The sequence below is a fragment of the Scyliorhinus torazame genome, chromosome 8 (genome assembly GCF_047496885.1).
Source record: "Scyliorhinus torazame isolate Kashiwa2021f chromosome 8, sScyTor2.1, whole genome shotgun sequence".
Lineage (NCBI taxonomy): Eukaryota > Metazoa > Chordata > Chondrichthyes > Carcharhiniformes > Scyliorhinidae > Scyliorhinus > Scyliorhinus torazame.
In genome coordinates, this window is record NC_092714.1 from 20775644 (window position 1) to 20796812 (window position 21169).

General features: G+C 48.3%; 1 protein-coding gene across 3 annotated transcripts in view; it reads left to right on the plus strand.

Annotated features, from left to right (window-relative positions):
• The window catches only part of LOC140427667 (junctional adhesion molecule B-like), a 117845-nt gene extending 98185 nt beyond the window's left edge, over window positions 1-19660 (plus strand). For 2 of the 3 annotated variants that reach the window (XM_072513142.1, XM_072513141.1), the window contains 5 exons: window positions 2669-2771; window positions 5084-5191; window positions 6896-6911; window positions 8097-8139; window positions 10128-19660. In XM_072513142.1, coding sequence (XP_072369243.1) covers window positions 2669-2771; window positions 5084-5191; window positions 6896-6911; window positions 8097-8139; window positions 10128-10160 — 303 coding nt within the window. In that variant the 3' untranslated portion in view covers window positions 10161-19660. The remainder of the gene's footprint in view (window positions 1-2668; window positions 2772-5083; window positions 5192-6895; window positions 6912-8096; window positions 8140-10127) is intronic. The other variant, XM_072513143.1, reaches the window with a different exon arrangement.
• The last annotated feature ends 1509 nt before the right edge of the window (window positions 19661-21169 follow it).

Below are 21169 nucleotides of genomic sequence, written 5' to 3' on the forward strand. Positions count from 1 at the left end.
GCCCATCTGATTACACTGATGTCCTTCTGTTATCCTTACCTGGTGTGGCCTACATGACACTCAGACCTGTAGCAATGTGATTGCCGCTGAATTGGCTGATTCATTTGTGTCAAACAACAACAGAAAAATCGGACTAGGTGAGCTGCAGCAAATCAATAGGGTGGCACACTCTCAGAGGTGGCATCTTTAGGACACCCCGCCCCTGATAAGGTGTGGCATTCGTGCTGCCATCTAACCCATCCCGACCTATATGCAACTTTAGTGAGGCCTAGTGCGGCCTGCCCTCCCCAGCTGAGGCCCTTCAGTGGTCAATTACCCAACCTCAATTTTGAGGGTGGCAGGAGTTCAGGAATAGGAGAGTGTTGGGTGGGCGGTACAGAGTCGGTAGGGTGGGGAAAGGCGGGCAGGCCATCCTCTTGGGCCTCGGGTAAGTCGGCACAATCCAGAAGCAATCCAGCCGCACTTCACAGAGATTGGGGTGCCCCAGTCTCAAACTGACAGTAAAGGTGCCCAACCCGCAGGGCTATTGCCAGCATCGAGGCTTCAGTGACGCCCCCCTCACCATCCTCACCGGCATCAACCCCCAACTCAAGAATCACTGGCATCGGGGCCACCCCTTTGGCCAACCTCACACTGGCCTTGGCTGTGTCAATGTGGCACTGCCAGAGGGCAATGCCATGTACCCAACCACCTGGGGGCTACAATGGCCTCCATGTCCCTGGCATGGTTATCCGTATGGTCCCCTGTAGTGGAGACCAGAGGTGATTTGCGCCGTTGGGTGGGAGAATGGCAGGAACCAGGAGGATTCGGCTTAAAGACAATTTTGAATATTTAAATTCTACTTTAAAAAAAATAAATTTAGTGTACCCAAATTTTGTTTTCCAATTAAGGGACAATTTAGTGTGGCCAATCCACCTAACCTGCACATCTTTGAGTTGTGGGGGTGAAACCCATGCAGACATGGGGAGAATGTGCAAACTCCACACGGACAGTAACCCAGGGCCGGGATTCGAACCCGGGTCCTCAGCGCCGCAGTCCCAGTGCTAACCACTGCGCCACATGCCGCCCTTTTAAATTCTACTTTTAATATGGTATTCAGTGGACGTAAACCAGATGACACAAGATGGATCAGGCCAGGAGCATCGCGCACTGTTTGGCACCTAGAGCACATGTCCCTTTTCAGGCCCCTCCGGGAAATCTCCCACCAAATCAGGATTTGCGCCGGGTGCAACACTGCTGGAAAACTGCCCTTGGAATGTTTTGGCCTCAACTGCTTCCTGTGGTAGCAAATTCCACAGGCTCACCACTCCCTGGGTGAAGAAGCTTCTTCTCATTCAGTCCTAAATGGTTTAACTTGGATCCTTAGATCGTGACCCGTGTTTCTGGATGCACCCGCCATTGGAAACATCCTTCCTGCATCTACCCGGCCTTGTCCGCACCGAATTTTATATATTTCTCCATGAAATACCCCCCTACTCCACCGTTCTTCTAAACTCCAGCAAATATCATTTTTTTTTAATGTAGACTATCCAATTTATTTTTCCAATTAAGGGGTAATTTAGCGTGGCCAATCCACCTACCCTGCACATCTTTGGGTGATGGGGGTGAGACCCACGCAGACATGGAGAGAATGTGCAAACTCCACACGGACAGTGACTCGGGTCCGGGATCGCACTCGGGTCCTCAGCGGAGTGAGGCAGCAGTGCTAACCGCTGTGCCGCCCCAGCAAATATAATCCTAACTGACCCGCACCATCTCAGGAATCAGTCTGGTAAATCTTCGTTGCACTCCCTCTGTAGCAAGAAGATCCTTTCTCAGATAAGAAGACCAAAACTGCACACACTGTTCTAGATGTGGCCTTACCAAGGCCCTGTGTAATTGTAGCAAGACATCCCTGCTCCTGTACTCCAATCCTCCTCGCTATGAAGGTCAAAATATAAATTGCCTTCTTTACCACCTGCAGCACCTGAATGCTTATTTTCAGTAAAAGGACACCCAGGTCTCATTGCATATGCCCCTCTCTCAGTCTATAGCCATGCAGATAATAATCTGCGTTCTTGTTTTTGCTACCAAAGTGGGTAACCTCACATTTATCCACATTACACGGCATCTTTCAAGCATTTGCCCACTCTCTCAACTTTGGTGGGATTTGAATCTGTGATTCAGTGACATTACCACCAGCTGATAGTGACTGTGATCCTTGTTTGTGAATGTCATCCATATTAAGAAAACAGATGTGCTTTCACAAGTACAACCCGTTTTTTTAAAAATTAAAATCCTGCTCAATACTGTCCAATCTTAACTACTAAAAATAGAACAACTGGGAGACCAACACTGGAATATCTTCCCTTGGGAACCTGCCCACAATTCAAAGTGAATTTGGAAACCAGGTGGGTGGCAAGATAGCACAGTGGTTAGCACTGTTGCTTCACAGTGCCAGGGTCCCGGGTTAGATTCCCGTTTGGGTCATTGCCTGTGAGGAGTCTGCACAGTCTCCCCCTGTCTACGTGGGTTTCCTCCGGGTGCTCCAGTTTCCTCCCACAAGTCCCGAAAGACATGCTCGTTAGGTGAATTGGACATTCTGAATTCCCCCTCTGTGTACCCGAACAGGCGCCGGAGAAGCAACCTTCTTTATTCTCTGACTGTGTAAACCTTTTTTTTTCAACAGACATTTAACCCCGTCAAAAAGACTAACAGTGGATCATACCACTGTGAGGCGAAAAATAAAGCTGGTGGGCCAAAAGAATGTTCTGCTCAATACATGCAAATCAGTAAGTGCTGTCGCTTTTGTACCTGAATCTTCTACCCTTTGTCTTGTACTATTTGTTAAAGAAAGAAACAAGTTCTTTGTCATAAATGCAGCGTAACAAAAGATTTTTTTAATGGATTGAAATCACACTACAATGATCTCCATCTTTTTGTATTATTTGCTTGTCAGCTTGGCTCAGTTAGAAGCATGCTTGCATCTAAATCAGAAATTACATAAAATTGACAGCACAGAAGCAGGTCATTTGGCCTAACTGATTTGTGCGTGTTTGTGCTCCAGGCAAGACTCTCCCCACCTTGCATCAACTAATCCTATCAGCATACCCTTCTATTCTTTTCTCCCTCATGTGATTGTCTCGATTCTCCTCAAGTGCCTCCAGATTACCACTCCATGTGGTAAGAAGCTCTACATTCTCATCACTCTGGATTTTCTCCTGAACTCCCTCTTATCAGCAACCATCTTATATTTCAAGCCCCCTAGAGTCTCCCACGATCACCCTAACAACAACCATCCAGAGCGGCCAAGAACAGAGAGAGAATTAGCATCAGAGGAGGTGGCCTTTCAGACTATAGGTGGCTCTGTTAGCCTTTTACGAATAACGCACTCTCCTACTCTATCCTCATAGCCATGCATCTTCCTCTGCTCGATTTATTTCCTTTATGCATTTGATGGCCTCCACCTTAACCAGGCTCTGTGCCAATTCACTCCATGCACTAACAATCTGCTGTGTAAAGAATATTCTCATAATTCCACTCCCCACTCTTTTAACAACAATGAAGACTCCTTGTCACTGACTTCCCAATCAGAGAAAATAAAATTAACCCCATTTGCCATATAAGAAACCTTCATAAATTGACAAATATCTATTTGTTACAATTCCCATTTTCACCACTTTATCAGCAATGTGACAGCTCAGTGGTCAACACTTTTGCTTTTAAGCCACCCCGAGACTCAAACCTGAAAGTCTAGACTGACACTGCAGTGCAGTACAGAGGGAGTGCTGCATTCTCGAAGAGACTGTCTTTTGGATGAGGTATTACACGAAGGTTCCATTTGCCCTCTCAGGTGGATGTAAAAGGTCCCTTGGCACCATTTCCAGCCTTGGGTGACCGTCTGTGTGGAGTTTACACATTCTCCCCGTGTCTGCGTGGGTTTCCTCCGGGTGCTCCGGTTTCCTCTCACAGTCCAATGATATGCAGATTAGGTGGATTGGCCTTGATCAATGCACAGGGTTACAGGAATAGGGCAGGAGACTGGGCCTAGGTAGCGTGCTCTTTCAGAAGACCCGATGGGCCGAATGACCTCCTTATCACTCTGCAGGGATTCCATGAAGAGCAGGGGAGTTACCCCTGGTAACTTTCGTTTTGAAGGAGTTCATACTTTTATGATAATGTTAGGCACCTTTCTTCTATTACAAAAGTATTTATAAAGTTAAGTGATGAAACACCTGTTCAAGTAACTTTGGGTCATCCTGAGGGCTGGTTTAGCACAGTGGGCTAAACAGCTGGCTTGTAATGCAGAACAATGCCAGCAGCGCGGGTTCAATTCCCGTACCGGCCTCCCTGAACAGGTGCCGGAATGTGACAATAATCGATTATTGTTATATTATATTTGGTTTCCTGGCCAACATTTTCCCCTCAACCAACAGCAGTGTAAAAAAAAGTCAGATGTGGCCTCACAGCACCAGGGTCCCAGGTTCGATCCCCTGCTGGGTCACTGTCTGTGGGGAGTCTGCACGTTCTCCCCGTGTCTGCGTGGGTTTCCTCCGGGTGCTCCGGTTTCCTTCCACAGTCCAAAGACGTGCAGGTTAGGTGGATTAGCCATGCTAAATTGCCCTTAGTTTCCACAAAGGTTAGGAGGGGTTATTGGTTTACGGGGATAGGGTGGAAGTGAGGGCTTAAAGTGGGTCGGTGCAGACTCAATGGGCCAAATGGCCTTCTTTCTGCACTGTATGTTCTATGATCGGGGTAATATTACATTGCTGTTTGTTGAACCTTCTGATGTACAAATTGGTTTCCTACATTGCAACAATGATTATACCACAAAGCGAGGTGCAAAGCTTTGGGTGTAAAACACTAATAAATGTGTCTCTTTTTGTTTTGAACGAGTTCATACTTTTATGATAATGTGAGGCAGTTAGGCACCTTCTATTAAAAAAGTATTCATAAAGTTAAGTGATAAAACACCTGTTGAAGTAGCTTTAGGTAATCCTGAGGTTGTGAAAGTTGCTATATGAATGCAAGTTCTTCCTTTCTTTTCATATTGTCCATTGTTGAGATTGTTTGATTCAAACTCACCCTCCACACTTGTTCACAGACGATCTTGACGTCGGTGCAATCGTCATCACCGTAATAATCATCGCCTCGGTGCTGTCGCTGTGCGGGTTCGGAATGTACTACGCCCACAGAAAGGGTTACTTAGGGAGTGAGTAATGTCTTGTTTCCTGGGTCAGTGTCTGTAGAGGATTGTTAGGATATGATCTATGTCCTGCGAGCAAGAGGCCAGCTCGAATGAGCTGCCCACATGTGGAGCTCCGCTGTGAATGGGTTGGGTTACAATATCTTCCACAGTCAAAAATAGCCAAGTGATGATATCTCTCAAGGCTCACACACGGAGAATGGTCAGTGGACAAGACTATTGAAGTCCATAGAAGTACACTGCCAGTGAGAGGCCGCACATTCAATAGAGAAGGGGGAAAGCATTAAGATAGGGGAGAGAAAAAGGAAGCGTTTGACGCAGAAAGCTGGTTAAATGAGCTTTGTTACACATTGTGATGACTATTCTTGTACATTTTTTCATCAAACAACATCTTCTCTAGAAACGGAAAATATAATAATGTCTAGTCGGCATGTATTTCAAAAGGGAAAATCTTCCTTGATCAACCTAATTGAATTATTTGAGGAGGTAATCAAGAGAATAGACAGTGGTGATGCGGTAGATGTAATTTATCTGAATTTTCAAAAGGCCTTCTGTGGGATACTCCATAATAGACTAACGAATAAGGTCAGAAAATGGAGAGTCGGGGGCAAGTAGCAGAATGGATTGCTAACTGGCTTCAAAACAGAAAGTTGAGAGTGAGAGTAAAGGAAGTGATGTTTCACGAGGGTCAATGCTGGAAGCACTGCTGATCACATTTTGCATTTCTAAATTCATGGATAACACCAAATTGAAGGGGATAGTCGATGCTGAGAAGGGCTGTAATAACGTACAGGAGACATTAATAAACTTGTAGAATGGGTAAATAATTAGAAAATGAAGTTCAACATAAATAAATGTACATTTTGGTAGGAAGAATAGGGAGGTTGCTTATTAATTAGAAGTTGAAATGTTCAGTGGGGTGGAGGAACAAGGTCATATAAAAACAAACACAAGACTTTTATTCTAGAGAGATAGAATTGAAAAGTAGGGAAGTTATGCTCAAGCTGTATTGAATCTTGGTTAGACCAGACTTGGAGCACTATGTGCAGTTCTGGTCAGAGAGTGCATAAAAGATTTACGAGGACACTCCAGGAATATATGGGTATATATATCAGGAAAGGATATGTATGTATATGTCTGTGTGTGTTTAAAGGAATGGGTCTCGTCTCTTGAAAAAAGATGGCTGCTAGGTGACCTGATAAGAGGTGTTTAAAATTTATGAAAGGTTTTGATGGAGTGAATACAGGGAAAATTTTCCTCTTCTGGCGAACAGCATAGCGAGAGGCCATCAATATAAGATGGTCACCAAGAAATCCAATCGGGAATTCAGATGAAACTTCTTTACCCAAAGAGTGGTGAGAATGTGTAACTTGCTAACATAGGGAGTGGTTGCAATTAACAGTATGGATGCATTTACGGGGAACCTAGGCAAGCAGTTGAGGAGGAAGGGTTACAATGGTAGATTTAGATGAGGACGCCTGGGAGGAGGCTTGGGTGGAGCATAAACACCAGTATGGACTGGTTGGGCCGAATGATCTGTTTCTGTGTCGTTAAGTATATCCCATGTAAACCAATGCAAAAACATTATTCAATCATTTGGTATATATCTGTTCCAATGCATCTTGGAAGTACAGACATAGACATGTTTCTCGTTCATAATGTCATTTGTGATTGTCAAATATTAATTCTAGTTTGTTTTTCTGTTCACAGATTCAAGGCCATCCAAGTAAGTATCTGTGCATTTTTCCCTTATCCCTCAAGTTTTCACTTCTCCCACCTCCTCTCCAGAAGTTAACATCTCCTTATAATATCCAGCTGCTATAATGAGATTACCTTGACCTGCATTCCCGCTAGGCTGCATGGGTGCGCCTGCACAACAGTCAGGAATGTGCCACACGAGACAAGCAGGCTTTGCAAAAGCAGTGGTCCATTTACGATGCGCAGCCAGGGGGCAATCGTAAAGAAACTGCACAGTGCAACAAACAGGCCACACACCACGCACGCGTGAGCTATCTTCAAACATCCTGAGAAGGTGATACGCATTATATAAATGCAGTTTCATTTTTTTCTCTTTGCCTCTACCTATTGTAAATCCCTCTCTTTACAGGATTCTGAGCCATCAAGCCCACCCCATTCAGATATGGTACCTTTATTTGTTCACAAAGTGTCTGTCATGAAACAATACATTTGCCCATGTTTGTTAAAGTAAAAGGTCACATTTCCAAGACGGGCCAATCGTGAGCTCTCTCCCGGTATCCTGACTAATATTTCTCCCTCAACCAACATCTCTGACAAACAGGTGACATGTCATAACTACATAACTTTCGTGGGGGTTTGCTATGTGCAAATTGGCTGCCATGTTTCCTACATTATAATAGGGATTGCACTTCTAAAATCTTTTAACTGGCTGTACAAGTGCTTTGGGATATCCTGAGATTGTGAACAGTACTATATAAATGTATGTTTCTTATTTTTATTCGTTCATGGGACGTGGGTTTCGCTGGCTGGGCCAGCATTGGTTGCCCATCCCTGGGGGCTTTTAAGAGTCAACCACATTGCTGTGGGTCTGGAGTCACACGTAGGCCAGACCAGGTAAGGGCAGCAGATTTCCTTCCCTAAAGGACATCAATGAACCAGATGGGTTTTTACAACAATTGACAATGGTTTTGTAATTCCAGATTTTATTGAATTCAAATTCCATTGTCTGCCGTGGTGGGATTCGAACCCGGTTCCCCAGAGCATTACCCTGGGTCTCTGAATTACTAGTCCAGAGACAATACCACTACACCACCGCCTCCCTTATTTCTTCTATATTTTTGGTTTTCCTCATTGCTTTCCCAAGAATCCACCTGCTCACCTGCTATTTCTCCACCTCAGATTATGCTGTACTTACCTGTTGTCTGTTCCACAGGGGAAAAGGCACCAACCATACCACTGTTCCTCCAGTGAAAGAAGTAAGTTCAAAATAGTGTGATATGCGGATGTTTGTATGGGTGGGTTTGTTGATTTCCCAAAGGCATTTGGTAAGGTGGTGCCCAAGAGGTTAATAGGTAAGATAAGGGCTCCAAATTGAGGGCAATATATCAGCATTGACAGAGGATTGGCAAACAGAGTGGGCATAATCAGGGATTTTTCATGTTGGCAGGCAGTGAATAACCGCAAGGATCAGTGCTGAGGCCTCCACTATCTACTGTCCATATTAATGACTTAGATGAAGAGACAGAGAGCAATGCATCTAAGTGTTCTGATGATACCAAGCGAGGTGGAAAGGTTGTGGAGAGAACAGGGAGATGTTGCAAATGAGATCTGGACAGGTTAGGTGAATGAGCAAACAAGAGGGGCAGATGGATTATAATATAGAGAAGGGTGAAGCCCTTTGGTGGCAATAATAAAGAAGACTATATTTTAAAAGGTGAGAAACTTATAAGTGTTGATGATCAAAGAGACTCGGGCGTGCTTGTACAAGGATCGCAGGAAGTTTTATGTACAGGTGTGGCAAGCAATTCGGAAGGCAAATGGCTTGTCGGCCTTTGTTCTAGGGGGATTGGAGAACAAGAATTAAGTCTTGTTACAGTTGTACAGGGTTTTGGGGGGACAACATCTGGAGTGCAGTTTTGGTGTCCACACTTTACGAAAGGATATACCTGCATTGGAGGCGGTACATGGGATGATGGGGGGTTGTCCTCTAATGAGGCTGAATAAATTGGGCATACATTCTCTGAAGTTCAGAAAAATGAGAAGCGATTTCACTGAAACCTATAAAATTCTGAAGAGGTTTGACCACGTAGACACTGATAGACTGTTTCCATTGGTTGAGGAAGCTAAAACAAGGGGGTACAGTTTCTGGATAAGGGGCTAATCAACAATACTGAGGTGAGGATTGTGATTCTTTGGAATTCTCTATCCCCAGAGGGTGTGGATGCTCCTTTGTTAAATACAATTAAGGCCGGGACAGACAGGTTCTTGGTCTCTCAGGGAATCGGGGGACATGAGCAAGTGGAGTTGAAGCCCAGCATCAACCATGATTGTATTGAATGGTGGAGAAGGCTCATTGGGCCATGTGGCCTACTCCTGCTCCTGGTTCTTATGTTCTTGATGCCTCAGTAATACTGCACAGGGGTCGGTTAGCTCAGTTGGCTGGACGGCTGGTTTGTGAAGTGATGCCAACATCGCGCATTGAATTCCTGTACCAGCTGAGGTTACCATCAAGGCCTCTGCCTTCTCAACCTTGCCCTTCGCCTGAGGTGTGGTGACCCTCCGGTTACATCAGTCAGCTCTCTCTCTCTCTCCCTCGCTCAAAAGGGGAGAACAGCCTATGCTCCTCTGGGACCATGGCAACTTCCATACTGCACGTTGTGCATCACTGCTGAAGGATGGACAATGTGCAGTATAACTCAACTGCAAAACAACTCAACATATAGACAAGAGATTGGAAGATGGTAAAAACACTCCATATCCATCTAACCTTTTTCTATGGCTTTGCTACTCATCTAGAATGTATATGTGGTCTCTAATATAGTAATATACCCAGGGTCTGCTGGAATATACATTGAGCCTCCCAATTCATTATAATATTCACCAAACTTGCAGCTATTGTAATTTGACAGACTGATATGCCAGGATCAGCAGTAACACTCAACAGCGAATGACCTTGCAGTTTTCTCTGCTTAGGTGAGTTTCATGTTTCCCTCACCCTGTCCTTCTAACGGCTGCAAGTAAGCACATCCTGAGGTCAGTCAGCTGTTGATGAGGGAGTTTACAAATTGGGAAGGACTCCAAACTTTCAGCTTCAGGTCATAAGAAGCCAGCGTGAGATAACTGGTTCTCTTGCTCTCTCTTTATTCATCCAAATATGTTCCTTTCTTATATGTGATTATAGATTTTACAGAATGTATTATATATATTTGTCTCTCTGATTTTCTTTTTCTCCTTGCTATTGCAGGATTTTAAACATACCAAATCTTTTATTATCTGAAAGCAGAGGGAAGGACAGTGCATCTGTGAAGATTTCCAAACCGCTATTCATATCTGTAAAGACTATTTGACTTGTATTTAGGACACTGGAGTAGAATTTGACTTTGTTCCTCCATTTCCGGCCTCTTGCGCGTCCCTGATTTCTTCACCCCACCATTGCCGGCTGGACTTCCAGCTGCCCAGGTCCCAAGCTCTGGAATTCCCTCCCTAAACCTCGCCGTCTCTCTCAAGGTGCTCCTTCAAATTTGCCTGTGTAAGCAACCTGCCTTGATATCTCCCTCTATGGCTCAATGTCAGCTATCATCTGATGACGCCCGAATAAAGCACCCTGGGTCGTTTTGCTACGTTTAAGTCACTTCACAGATACAAGGTGTGGACAGGAAATCAGAAATGTGTTTTACATCTCTACTGTTGTCTTCAATGGAAGTAAGAATGGAGAGAGATGTAAAATCGACTGCCAACTCCTATCACCCCTTCTACGATATTGAGTAAAGTCAAGATTTACCCCAATGTCTGACACTCAAAATAACTTTGAATCCTCTGATTCAAAACAAGTTCCTATACGTGACACTTGAAGGTAATATTGGCTCATATCCAAGAACATAAACCACCGCCCATTTTAAAACAAAAGGCCTGTTGACCCCAAGCTCCATTTAACAGGGTCTTGGCACAAACGAGAAAGGGATTTCTATTAAATTAGGTTTTTTTAATATTAAAAAAATGAGGGAAAAGAACAACAAATGCTGGAAACTTAGAATGAGTCAGGAGCTCTGCCTTAACTGCTATCTAATCTAATCTGGACACGGAATTCTTCCAGTGTCCTTAGCCAGCATTCATCACTAAAAGAGATTAGGCGGCCATTCATCACGTTGCTGTTTGTGGGAGCTTGCTGTGCACAACTGGCTACTGTGTTTCCTACATTATAACGGTGACTACACTTAAAGTACCTTACTGACTGTAAAGTGCTTCTGGACGTCCTGAGGTCATGAAAGGCGCTATATAAATTCAACGAAAGAGAAAATGCTGGAAAATCTCAGCAGGCCTGGCACCATCTGTAGAGAGAGAAAAGAGCTAACGTGAGCTCCTTTCTCTCCCTACAAATGCTGCCAGACCTGCTGAGATTTTCCAGCATTTTCTCTTTTGTTGCAGATTCCAGCATCCGCAGTAATTTGTTTTTGTTTCAGCTATATAAATTCAAGCTATTTCGTTTCGCACCCGCTCATTTTATTCACTCCGATAAACGGGCTGGTTGTGACTCCTTTCCAATCCATCTGTTAAAACCAGAGTACCTGTGGCTTGTGAAGTGTAGCCACTGTTGAAATGCAGGAAACTTGGTAGACAATTTATTATGACCGGGTCCAGACCAGAACCCTAAATTTTACTTTGGAAAGTTGTGAGGCAATGATACCACACCAGAGGGGTGATAACACTGACTAGCAGACAGCTTTAGTGGGAAGACAAACTTTTAAACACATAATTATACACAAAAGCAACAAAGGAATAGCTTAACAGTTATATCATTAGTGAATAATGTTAACAATCAGGTTTTACTGTCTGTCCAGCCTGTTGTTCCAGAAGCAACGACCAAACCTGACCCCTCCCATTAACCATACCACCCCCAATCCAAAAGCACCCCACATTCATGTGTCTTGTTACAAACAATTGCATTGCCCCTGCAAACATCAATAATTCTCTCCTATTTTTTAACAATCACAGCAAAAATACTTAATACAAACTTTTAAATGTGAGCATGTCTTATATTCATCACATTATGCACAGCAAGCTCACACAATCTAATGACAACATGAGTTGATTTGGTTGATGTTGGCTAAGGTTTGATATGAGCCAGGACAACGGGAGGAACCGTTCCATCTTTTACATAGCCCCATCTGCTCTCTGATATATGGTTCATTGTCGCATCGGAAAGCCAGCACCTCCAACAGTGCAGCAACCTCTCTGCTGCCTTGAAATGTCAGATTAGATTACGGGTGCAATCTAATTGAAACCTTTCTAAGTGCCATTTATGGCGGGTTTTTGCTGGGAGTTTCTCCTGGCTCTGTCAGCGAGTTCCCCTCTGCTCTCGAACCACACTTGGGGCTGGATTCTTCAGCCACGCCTCAAGCGGGAATTTTCTGTCGCCGGGCGAGCGCGCCGGAGAATCCCACCCGTAGTCACTTTTTTGGGCCCTGTGGAGTTTCTCCCCAGTCAGTCCCACACTTAGAATTATTTTCATCACTGGGAGCTGAACCCGCTGGCCAGACCGGTCCCTCGGAGATCGGGCCCACCGTTTTGAAAGGGTGCCCCGATCTTTTAGTGGGCTTGTTGGTCCCCCACAACCCCCACCCACGGACAATGTCACCCCTTACACACATAGCACGCGGGCCGCATGCCTAAATGGGTTTTAAACCGACTTAAGCATGTGAGGCTTGGTCCTGCCCCTTGTGGGTGGGATCCTGATCACGATGCCTCGTGCGATCTGGGTAGATCCGGCGAGGCGTACTGGCTGTCTGGAGGCCCGCGGGAGTCCTCACCCGGCATCTATCGGCCGCGTTCCCACTTCCGTTCGGGCACAAGGCCGGTAGATCGTGCCCTATGTCTCTGCAGTGGAACCTGAACCTACCCACTGAGCCACAACAATGAGACAGCATTAAGAACAGATGTCTCCAAACTCCTCAGATATATAACACTAAAACAGGACTCATGAGTATATAATCTGAGGGTTTGCAAGCAGCAAGCTAAGTGTCTCAAGACTTATAGATTCTATATTCTTCCCCCGTGTTTGTAGATATTAATGTCACAGAGTACAAATGGACATTTGTTTGTACAATGATGGCATTGATTTCCTTTGCATAGAGAGACTAAATGGGAAAGGCCATGGCACTGGGAAAATGTGAAGACATCCACTTTAAATCTTGAATCTAACGAAGACACATTAGTCAGTTTTGTTAATGTACTAGCAAACTCTGGGAACTGTGGAGGAGCAAAGGGACTTGTCCATCCATGCAGACAAATCATAAAACCAATGCTTAGGTTCAAAAGAAAAAGCTAATGGAACGTCAGTCTTTTAAGTCAACAGCAATGCTGCAGTTTTACAAGGGGCACAATTTAACAGCCCCGTCGTGTCCAGATTGGATCTGGTTGCGCCGGTTAAATAATGGGAGAGGCTGAAATTGGGATCCGCGTCGAGTGCAAATGGGTTCACGAACTAACCGGCCTGCTCCTGGTGGAGGGTTCCGGATCCCATCCAGACATGGCGAGACACCATTTGACACCAATTAAGACCAATATCCATCTCATTAGTGAGATGGCAGCCCAATTTAATGGCCTCCCGGGAACTAACTGGCTCCCCGGCGGGAGGTTACTCCTATTGTTTAGAACTCATATTTAAAAATGGAAACTGGTGCATTGGCTGCTGACGGGAGCTGAGTATCCATTTGCACTCTCCAGCATGCAGCCCAGGGGCACTAGAACTGCTGCCCAAGGGCTTGGGGAGAACCCCCAGGGGGCGATGGGCCTGATGGAGGTTCTGGGCATCATAGGTCGGAGGTGGGGGTGGTGGGGGGGCGGGGGAGGATGGTGTTGAGAGCCATAGCATCTACGGGGCCTACAAGTCATCCTCCAATAGTAGGAGAAATTAAAGTTGCTGCCTGTCTGTCCTACCAGCTAACAATCAAACACCCAACAGCTGGGCATCAGCACTGGGAATATTCCCGCGACCAGAGGGTAAGTGTGTGGATTATTCCCGGCAGGGGTCCGGGCTTTAGGGGCTCCTGAGGTGGCCGGGGGTGAGTATATAGGGCGGGGTTTTCAAGCACAACTGGTTCGGTGGATGGCACCCTGAGACAAGGCGGAACACGTAAGGGTGGGGGTGGCTCGGGGGATATGAGGGTCGCGGGGCGGATGCCCTAGCTGATTGTCAGTCTCTCTCCTCTAATTCCCTATGCATACCACAATGGATGGTGTTGTTGCCTGTGCTGCAGCAGCTCTTGCGTTGCTGGTGGCAGCCCAGGCGTCCGGCCGCCGGAGAAGGCAGCAGCGTCGACGCAGGCTGGAGGTAGCACCCCATGTGCAGGGGGCCATCACTCACCCTGCAGCCCCGGCCGCCCATCAGGCCGGGGAGGGACCCAAAGGGGAACGCCGGCAACGGCCCAAGATGTACAGGCATTGTTGGTCGTACGAGGAGGTGATGGACAGCATGTGCCACAGGAGGCTCCGTCTCAACAAGGAGACGGTGCAGCACCTGTGCCATGTCCTCGGGGGGCTTGGCACCACGTGGAGGAGGAAGGCACCCGCTCATGGCCACCACAGCCCTGAGCATTTCTGCAACGTGTTCATTCCAGGGCTCGATGGGGGACTTGTGTTGCAGTTCCCAAGCTACAGCCCACAAGTGGCAGTTCCCAAGCTACAGCCCACAAGTGCATCCGTGAAGTCACAAATGCCCTGTATGCCCGGGCAGCTAACTATATTAACTTTGAGCTGGACCAAGCCCATTAAGATGCCCGGGCAGCAGGATTCTCCGCCATCGCTGGGATGTGCCAGGTTCAGGGGGTAATTGATGGCATGCATGTCGCCTTGTACACACCGGGTCAGCAGGGAGCACCCTTCATTAACATAAAGGAGTTCCACTCTCTGAATGTTCAACTCGTGTGCAACTACCACCTCCAGATCCTGAACATGTGTGCACACTTCTGAGGGAGTGTGCACAACAGCTGCATCCTGGGACACCTTGGAGATCCCCAGGGTCTTCAAGGACCACGCCAGAACGATGGGTTGGTTCTTGGGGGATATGGGGTACCCGCTGAGGTCCTGACTGGTGATGCCAGTACGGAGTCCAAAGACTGAGGGGGAGACCCAATATTACGAGGCCCATGTTGCCACCTGTGCTGTCATTGAGCGGCACATCGGACCGGCAATATGCAGTTCCGATCCCTGAACTGTTCTGGCGGTGCATTGCAGTACATCCCCCAACCCCCAGAGGGTCTACTGCTTAGTGGTGGTCTGCTGTGCCCTCCTCAACCTGGCACAGCAGCGGGAGAAGCATTAGGAGGGACATGCGGCCTTGTCTGAGGAGGAGCCGGACCAGGAGAGCCTGGCCAACACCCACGAGAGCAGTTGCAGGATGGACGACAGGCAGCAGCGAAGGTCCGGTATGCCCGAGGGCCAGTGGGGCCCTCACCCTTGCCCGTTTCTCATAGGATGAGACTTTGTCTGCCAGCTCACCCCCTTCCCCACCCCTGCTCCCACCCATTCACCTCTTCTTCTTCCCATTCCCCTCCTTCCTCCCGCCACCACCCCAACTACCCTGTTCCACCCTCCCACGGTCTGCACTCCGTGGTGATGAGCCTGTGTCGGCACTGTCCGTGGGTCAATGTACAAGGCAGGAGAGTGATGATGTCCCACTGTGAGGTTAACTCTGGTGCTCCTCAGTCTATGCCAAAGTCCACTCCTGTCTTTCTGCTGACGGCGCACTCACACCCATCATCTGCACGGGGTCTGCATTGGGGCCTCTTGCTCTTGGACCACTGTGTCTGAGGGGGCCAGTGGATTTGAGGAGCGGAGGGCAACAGGGGTTGGGGGTGCAGGCAAGGCCTGCTGTGCCAAATAACGTGACAGTGGCTTCACATGTATGAGGTGTCAGATGTTTAACATTTGAAACTTTCATTGTCCCTAGCTGCAAGTATCCTCAATCTTGTTAATCTTCCGTGCAGCACGGACAGGCAGCAATGAAGCACAAGTGGCTAGCACTGTGGCTTCACAGCACCAGGGTCCCAGGTTCAATTCCCCGCTGAGTCACTGTCTTTGCGGAGTCTGCACGTTCTCCCCGTGTGTGCGTGGGTTTCCTCCGGGTGCTCCGGTTTCCTCCCACAGTCCAAAGACGTGCAAGTTAGGTGGATTGGCCATGCTAAATTGCCCCTAGTGTCCAAAGAACGTTAGATAGTGTTATTGGGTTGCAGCGATAGGGTGGAAGTGGGTTGGTGCAGACTCGATGGGCTGAATGGTCTCCTTCTGCACTGTATGTTCTATGTTCTCTGTCGCTGTGTCAGAGGTGGAAGCAGCCTGCTGCTTCTCGTGCTCTGTGGCCTTTGATGCCCTTGGCGGGCATCCACTGGGGGGCCTGGAGCCGCAGGGCCCCGGCTGACTTACCAGTGTCATTGGCATCTCCGTGCCATCCTGTTCTACCCGTTGACCTGAGAACTGCCAGTGTCGGGAGGGGATTCGAGTGAGATGGAGACCGCCGGCATTTCCCTGATGGCCGGCACCAGGTCAGCCTCCAGAGCTCCCTCCTCCTGGATGGTGGAAGAGGGCCTTGCGGGTCCCCATGGGACGGAGGGGCAGCTAGAGTGAGCTCCAGAGGCCTCTGCATCACCCGAATCTGGCACATCTGTCGCCTCCCCGGTGTCTGCACTGTGATGTTGATGCCCTCAGTGACTGAGACATACTCCGGATTGGCAACGTCATAGAATCCCTCCGGTGCAGAAGGAGGCTATTCGGCCCATCGAGTCTGTACCGATCCTTCGAATGAGCACCCTACCCAAATCCACCCACCCAACCACCCCTCCCTACACGTGTAACCCCATAACCTAACCTACACATCCCTGGACACTAAGGGCAATTTAGCATGGAAAATCCACCTAACATCTTTGGACTGTGGGAGGAAATCGAAGCACCCGGAGGAAACTCATTCAGACACGGGGAGGATGTAGAAACTCCACACAGACAGTGGCCAATGCCGAATTTGAACCCGGGTCCCTCGTGCTGTGAGGCAGTAGTGCTAACCACTGTGCCACCGTTTCCACTTACATCTGGGCCATGCAGTGAGTCGGCAATGTTCCTCTGTGTCTGCGACATATCGCTCAGTGGGACATGATGTCGAGGCCCTCAGCCATGAGGTCACTGACTGAGCCATGCCTTGAACACCACCACCCAAGGCGTTGACGTCGTGCTTCAGGCTCTGCACTACAGTCGCCACCCTAGCTGTGTTGGCCTCAGTGCCAGACATTGCCGTGGCCATCTCCTGCACCCGTGGTCTTTGGGACTTCTCCAATTGGTTGTGCACTCACCAGAGTGTCGCTGACATCCCCTCCTGAATCCCACACCCGTCTGCATTAGCTCTGGGGATAACCTTACCCAGAGGCTCGGCATCTGACTGGGACTCAACTGAGTCCTGGGATTGGGCAGACCTCTGACTCCCTTGGGCGTTCCTGCCTGTGGCGCTCACCAGCTTGTGCCCCTGAAGCCTGTCCATTAGTGTCGCCCACCGAGGTGTGTGTCTCTGCGCTGGTGGAGGGTGGGACTGACGGCTTTGACACCTCGATAGATGCCCCGGAGTTCTCATCTCAGGTGTTCTCTTGGGGGGCTGGGGGTGGTTGACCCCCTGATCGCCTGGTCCTATCAGGTGGAGATGCTGCAAGAGAATGGACATGTGGTCCGTGGGAAGGAAGGATCATTTCATGAACAACTGACTTGAGACCGGTCATCTGGGTGAAGGGGCAGTGGCTCCTCACTTCTACGGCGCAGGCCGACCTTGTCAACCCTGTAATCTCCAGAGCCCATTCCTTGTAGGGGGTGAAAAGTCTGATGTCTGCAACATCCATCATTGGTCTGGGCCTGTTCACGCCTATTATGGGCTAACTTCTCCTGCGGGGACAGATAGGAGGCTTTCTGAGCCATGTGCTTGGTGCACCGGTGGGGGGTGGGGGGGGGGGGGGGGGTCTACTGCAGGTGGCATGTGTGGGAACTGACCTGGGCATGGAGGGTTTGTGCTGAAGGGTGCCAGGGTATGTTGGAGCACAAGCGCGGTGATCAGATGTGGCAAGGTGCCAGTCGTTGATCTGTTTGGGGAGGGGCGGGAGAGGGCCAAAGTCAGGGGGTTGGCAGGCGGAACTGGTGCCAGGGGGTTGGTGTTAACTCACCCCTGTGGCCTGGTGGAGGTCGTTGGTCTTCCTGCACTGCACAGTGAGCTAAATAGCTGGCTTGTAATGCAGAACAAGGCAGCAGCGTGGGTTCAATTCCCGTACCGGCCTCTCCGAACAGGCGCCGGAATGTGGCGACTAGGGGCTTTTCACAGAAACTTCATTGAAGCCTACTTGTGACAATAAGCGATTATTATTATTATTACTGTACGGGCCGCAATCTCGCCGGTTCAGCCGTCGGGAAACACCCAGGACGTCGTGCCCGATATGACATTTCAAACTTTTTCCATTAAATCTCGCCCTTGGCTTTAGTCAGACCCCACCTGATATACTTTGTTCAGTTTTGGACAACACACTTCAAGAGGGATCGATTGGACTTGGAAAGTGGTCCAGCATGGATTCACCAGAAACACAATAAGGATTGAAGGGTTTAAATTGAGAAGAATTTGAATAAACCTGGCTTAGATTCCTTTGAGTTTAGATGTTTGAGGGATGATCTAATTGAAGTGTTTAAAATGGTAAAGGTGTTCAGGAGGGCGTAGATAGAGACTGTTTCCTCGAGTGGGGGAATAAACAGTAAGGGGACATCTTCGAGCTCTGCCATTCAAGAGTGGAACTAGAGTGCACTTTACCACACACATATTCGTGGAAATCTGGATTCACTCCACCAACAGGCTGCGAATGTTGGGTCAAGTGCAACTCAAAAGGGCCGGTTGATGGCGACACATGTCATCCGTGCCCAAGATTTTACCCCCCCCCCCCCCCCCCCCCCGCCCCCACCGGCCCCAGGATATTATGGTCGCGCCGAAGTAAACGTCAATTTAAATGTTCCATCTGCCAGGCTGGGGGGTGTTGCAGCGAGACCATGAAATCCTGGCCCATGACCTGACTGGATGGCAGAGCATGCTCAAGGGTCTCAATGACCTACTCCTGTTTCCACTACAGCTTATGAGATCTCTCAGGAAATTGGGAGAAAAGGGTGCTGAGGAACACATGTGACTCGATCGGTATTTGCAGAGGGCCACAAGAACTTTTAAAATATCGCAAGTGACCCTGAATAGTGTATCAGTGTTACAATGAGGGTGCCCAGGAATGTAGCTCCAGGGAAAACCCCTACCATTCACAAACATTTCTTAGATAGGTCCCAGGAACGCATCAGTATTTGCAGTGGGCAGTACAGCAATATTGGCAGGATTTTCCATGGAATTGATCAGTATTTTGCAGCAGAATTTGAACACCGTTGCTATAAAAGTGTTCGCTCATCTCCTAGTTTTGTCAGATGAAGGACCTGCGTAGGAAGCTTTGATCTGTCCCTGTGTACTTTTAGATGCTGATGTGTCTTGCGTTTTCCAGCATTTTCTGTTTTTGTTTTTCTAATGAGTTGAAAGTAGTGTTTTATACATGCTTGAGTCACATGACTTGAATTGATGCAAATAAACTTTGCCGTAAGTTTAAAAGGAAAAAAAAAACTTCCAACAGAACACCTTGTAATTTTAATTCTTCATCTGTTAACTGGAATAACGTCAAACCCAAGGTCCTGTACTGACACTATAATGTTTCTCTAACACTGATTAAATAGTATGTGATACTTTCAACAGTTTGTGTAAAACTTCTTGCCCCCAGCCACGCTCCGTCCCTACCCGCAGTACAATTTCATTATTTGATTATTAGACCGGCTTCCTGAATTACAAGGCCAATAATTAAACCACTCAACCCAGTGAATCACTTTACAAAGGATTATAAAATGGTGACCCAACCTAATACCAACTAAACATTCGGATCTTGAACTGAGACACGATTGTCTTCAATAACAGCAAGAGGTCTTAGAACACCAGGTTAAAGTCCAACAGGTTTATTTGGAATCACTACCTTTCGGAGCGTAGCTCCTTCATCAGGTGAGTTACGCTGCAACCCGAACATTCGGCATAAAACGGCCACCGATCCTCATTTGGCTGGAGGCTATCAGCCGAGCAGTGTAGAGCGCCCGGCTCCAGCTGATGGTACGGCCCGGAGAATTAGCAGGTCCTTGGCCACACATGCACATGGCGGCAGCCTGCAGCGGCCGCGCCGTGCAACATGGCGCCGGCCACTCGCGGACCCAGCCTGCAAAATATTGCTCCCCCTTTGGCCGGCTCGGGAGTCTCGGACCACCCCTCCAACAGTGCCCCCATCCCCTGACAAAGTTCCCCCCTGCCCGCGTATTGGCCCTCCCTGACGGTGGCGGCGCTGGACTGAGTCTGCAGCCGCCACGCCGCGTTCCCGACGGTTGATAGCACAGGGGGCGGAGCATCGCGAAAGCAGCACCGCCCCTAATTGGTCGGAAACGTGGATTCTCCGTCCGATCACCGAACGCGAATTCGGCGTCGCCGGCCGGCGAATCCGGCCCCCGTATGGAAAAATGAAGGTTGAGGCTCAGGACAGGGAAATGACAACCCTCAATGGCCTCCACCTCCGTATGTGACCCCAGTAGGCAAATGTCGGAATAAAATTCAAAATATCCATCAGGGCCAACATTACAATGGCGGTGGCGCAGGCCATTACGCTGGAGAGTGCTAAAAAACACCCTGCCAATCGCCCCAGGATCAGTGATCCGGTCAAAATTATTGGCCCCCACCACCTTCAGTACTGGAAGGATCTTGGTGACAGGGGCAGACGCCCGCCCATATGGCCCCAGTTGCTGAGGCAGACTGTCCCAGCTCCCTGGACCCTCAGTACCTGGATCTAAATCCGAGCGCATGGTGGTGTCAGGCCTCTCTCATGTGGGTGTGTAGCACCAAGTGGGACGGTGGGGACAAGCACTGGTAAGTGGTGAAGTAGGAGGCCACCGTGCCAAATGTATATGGGACACTGAGGGTTCCTGCCCCACCCTGAACACATGCAGAAGAATAGACACATCTTGGCCATCAAAACACTTAGCAGAAACATCTTCAGCCCTCCTGGCTGTCATGATATGCAAACATGCAACCAATGAACGCTCAGGATAGGACACAACCAATGGGCAGTCAGGACACTCAGAGGTGGCATCACCAAAAGGGGGCATGACATAACCACTATAAAAGGGATGAGGCACTCACACCCTGCCTCTTTCCATAGACAG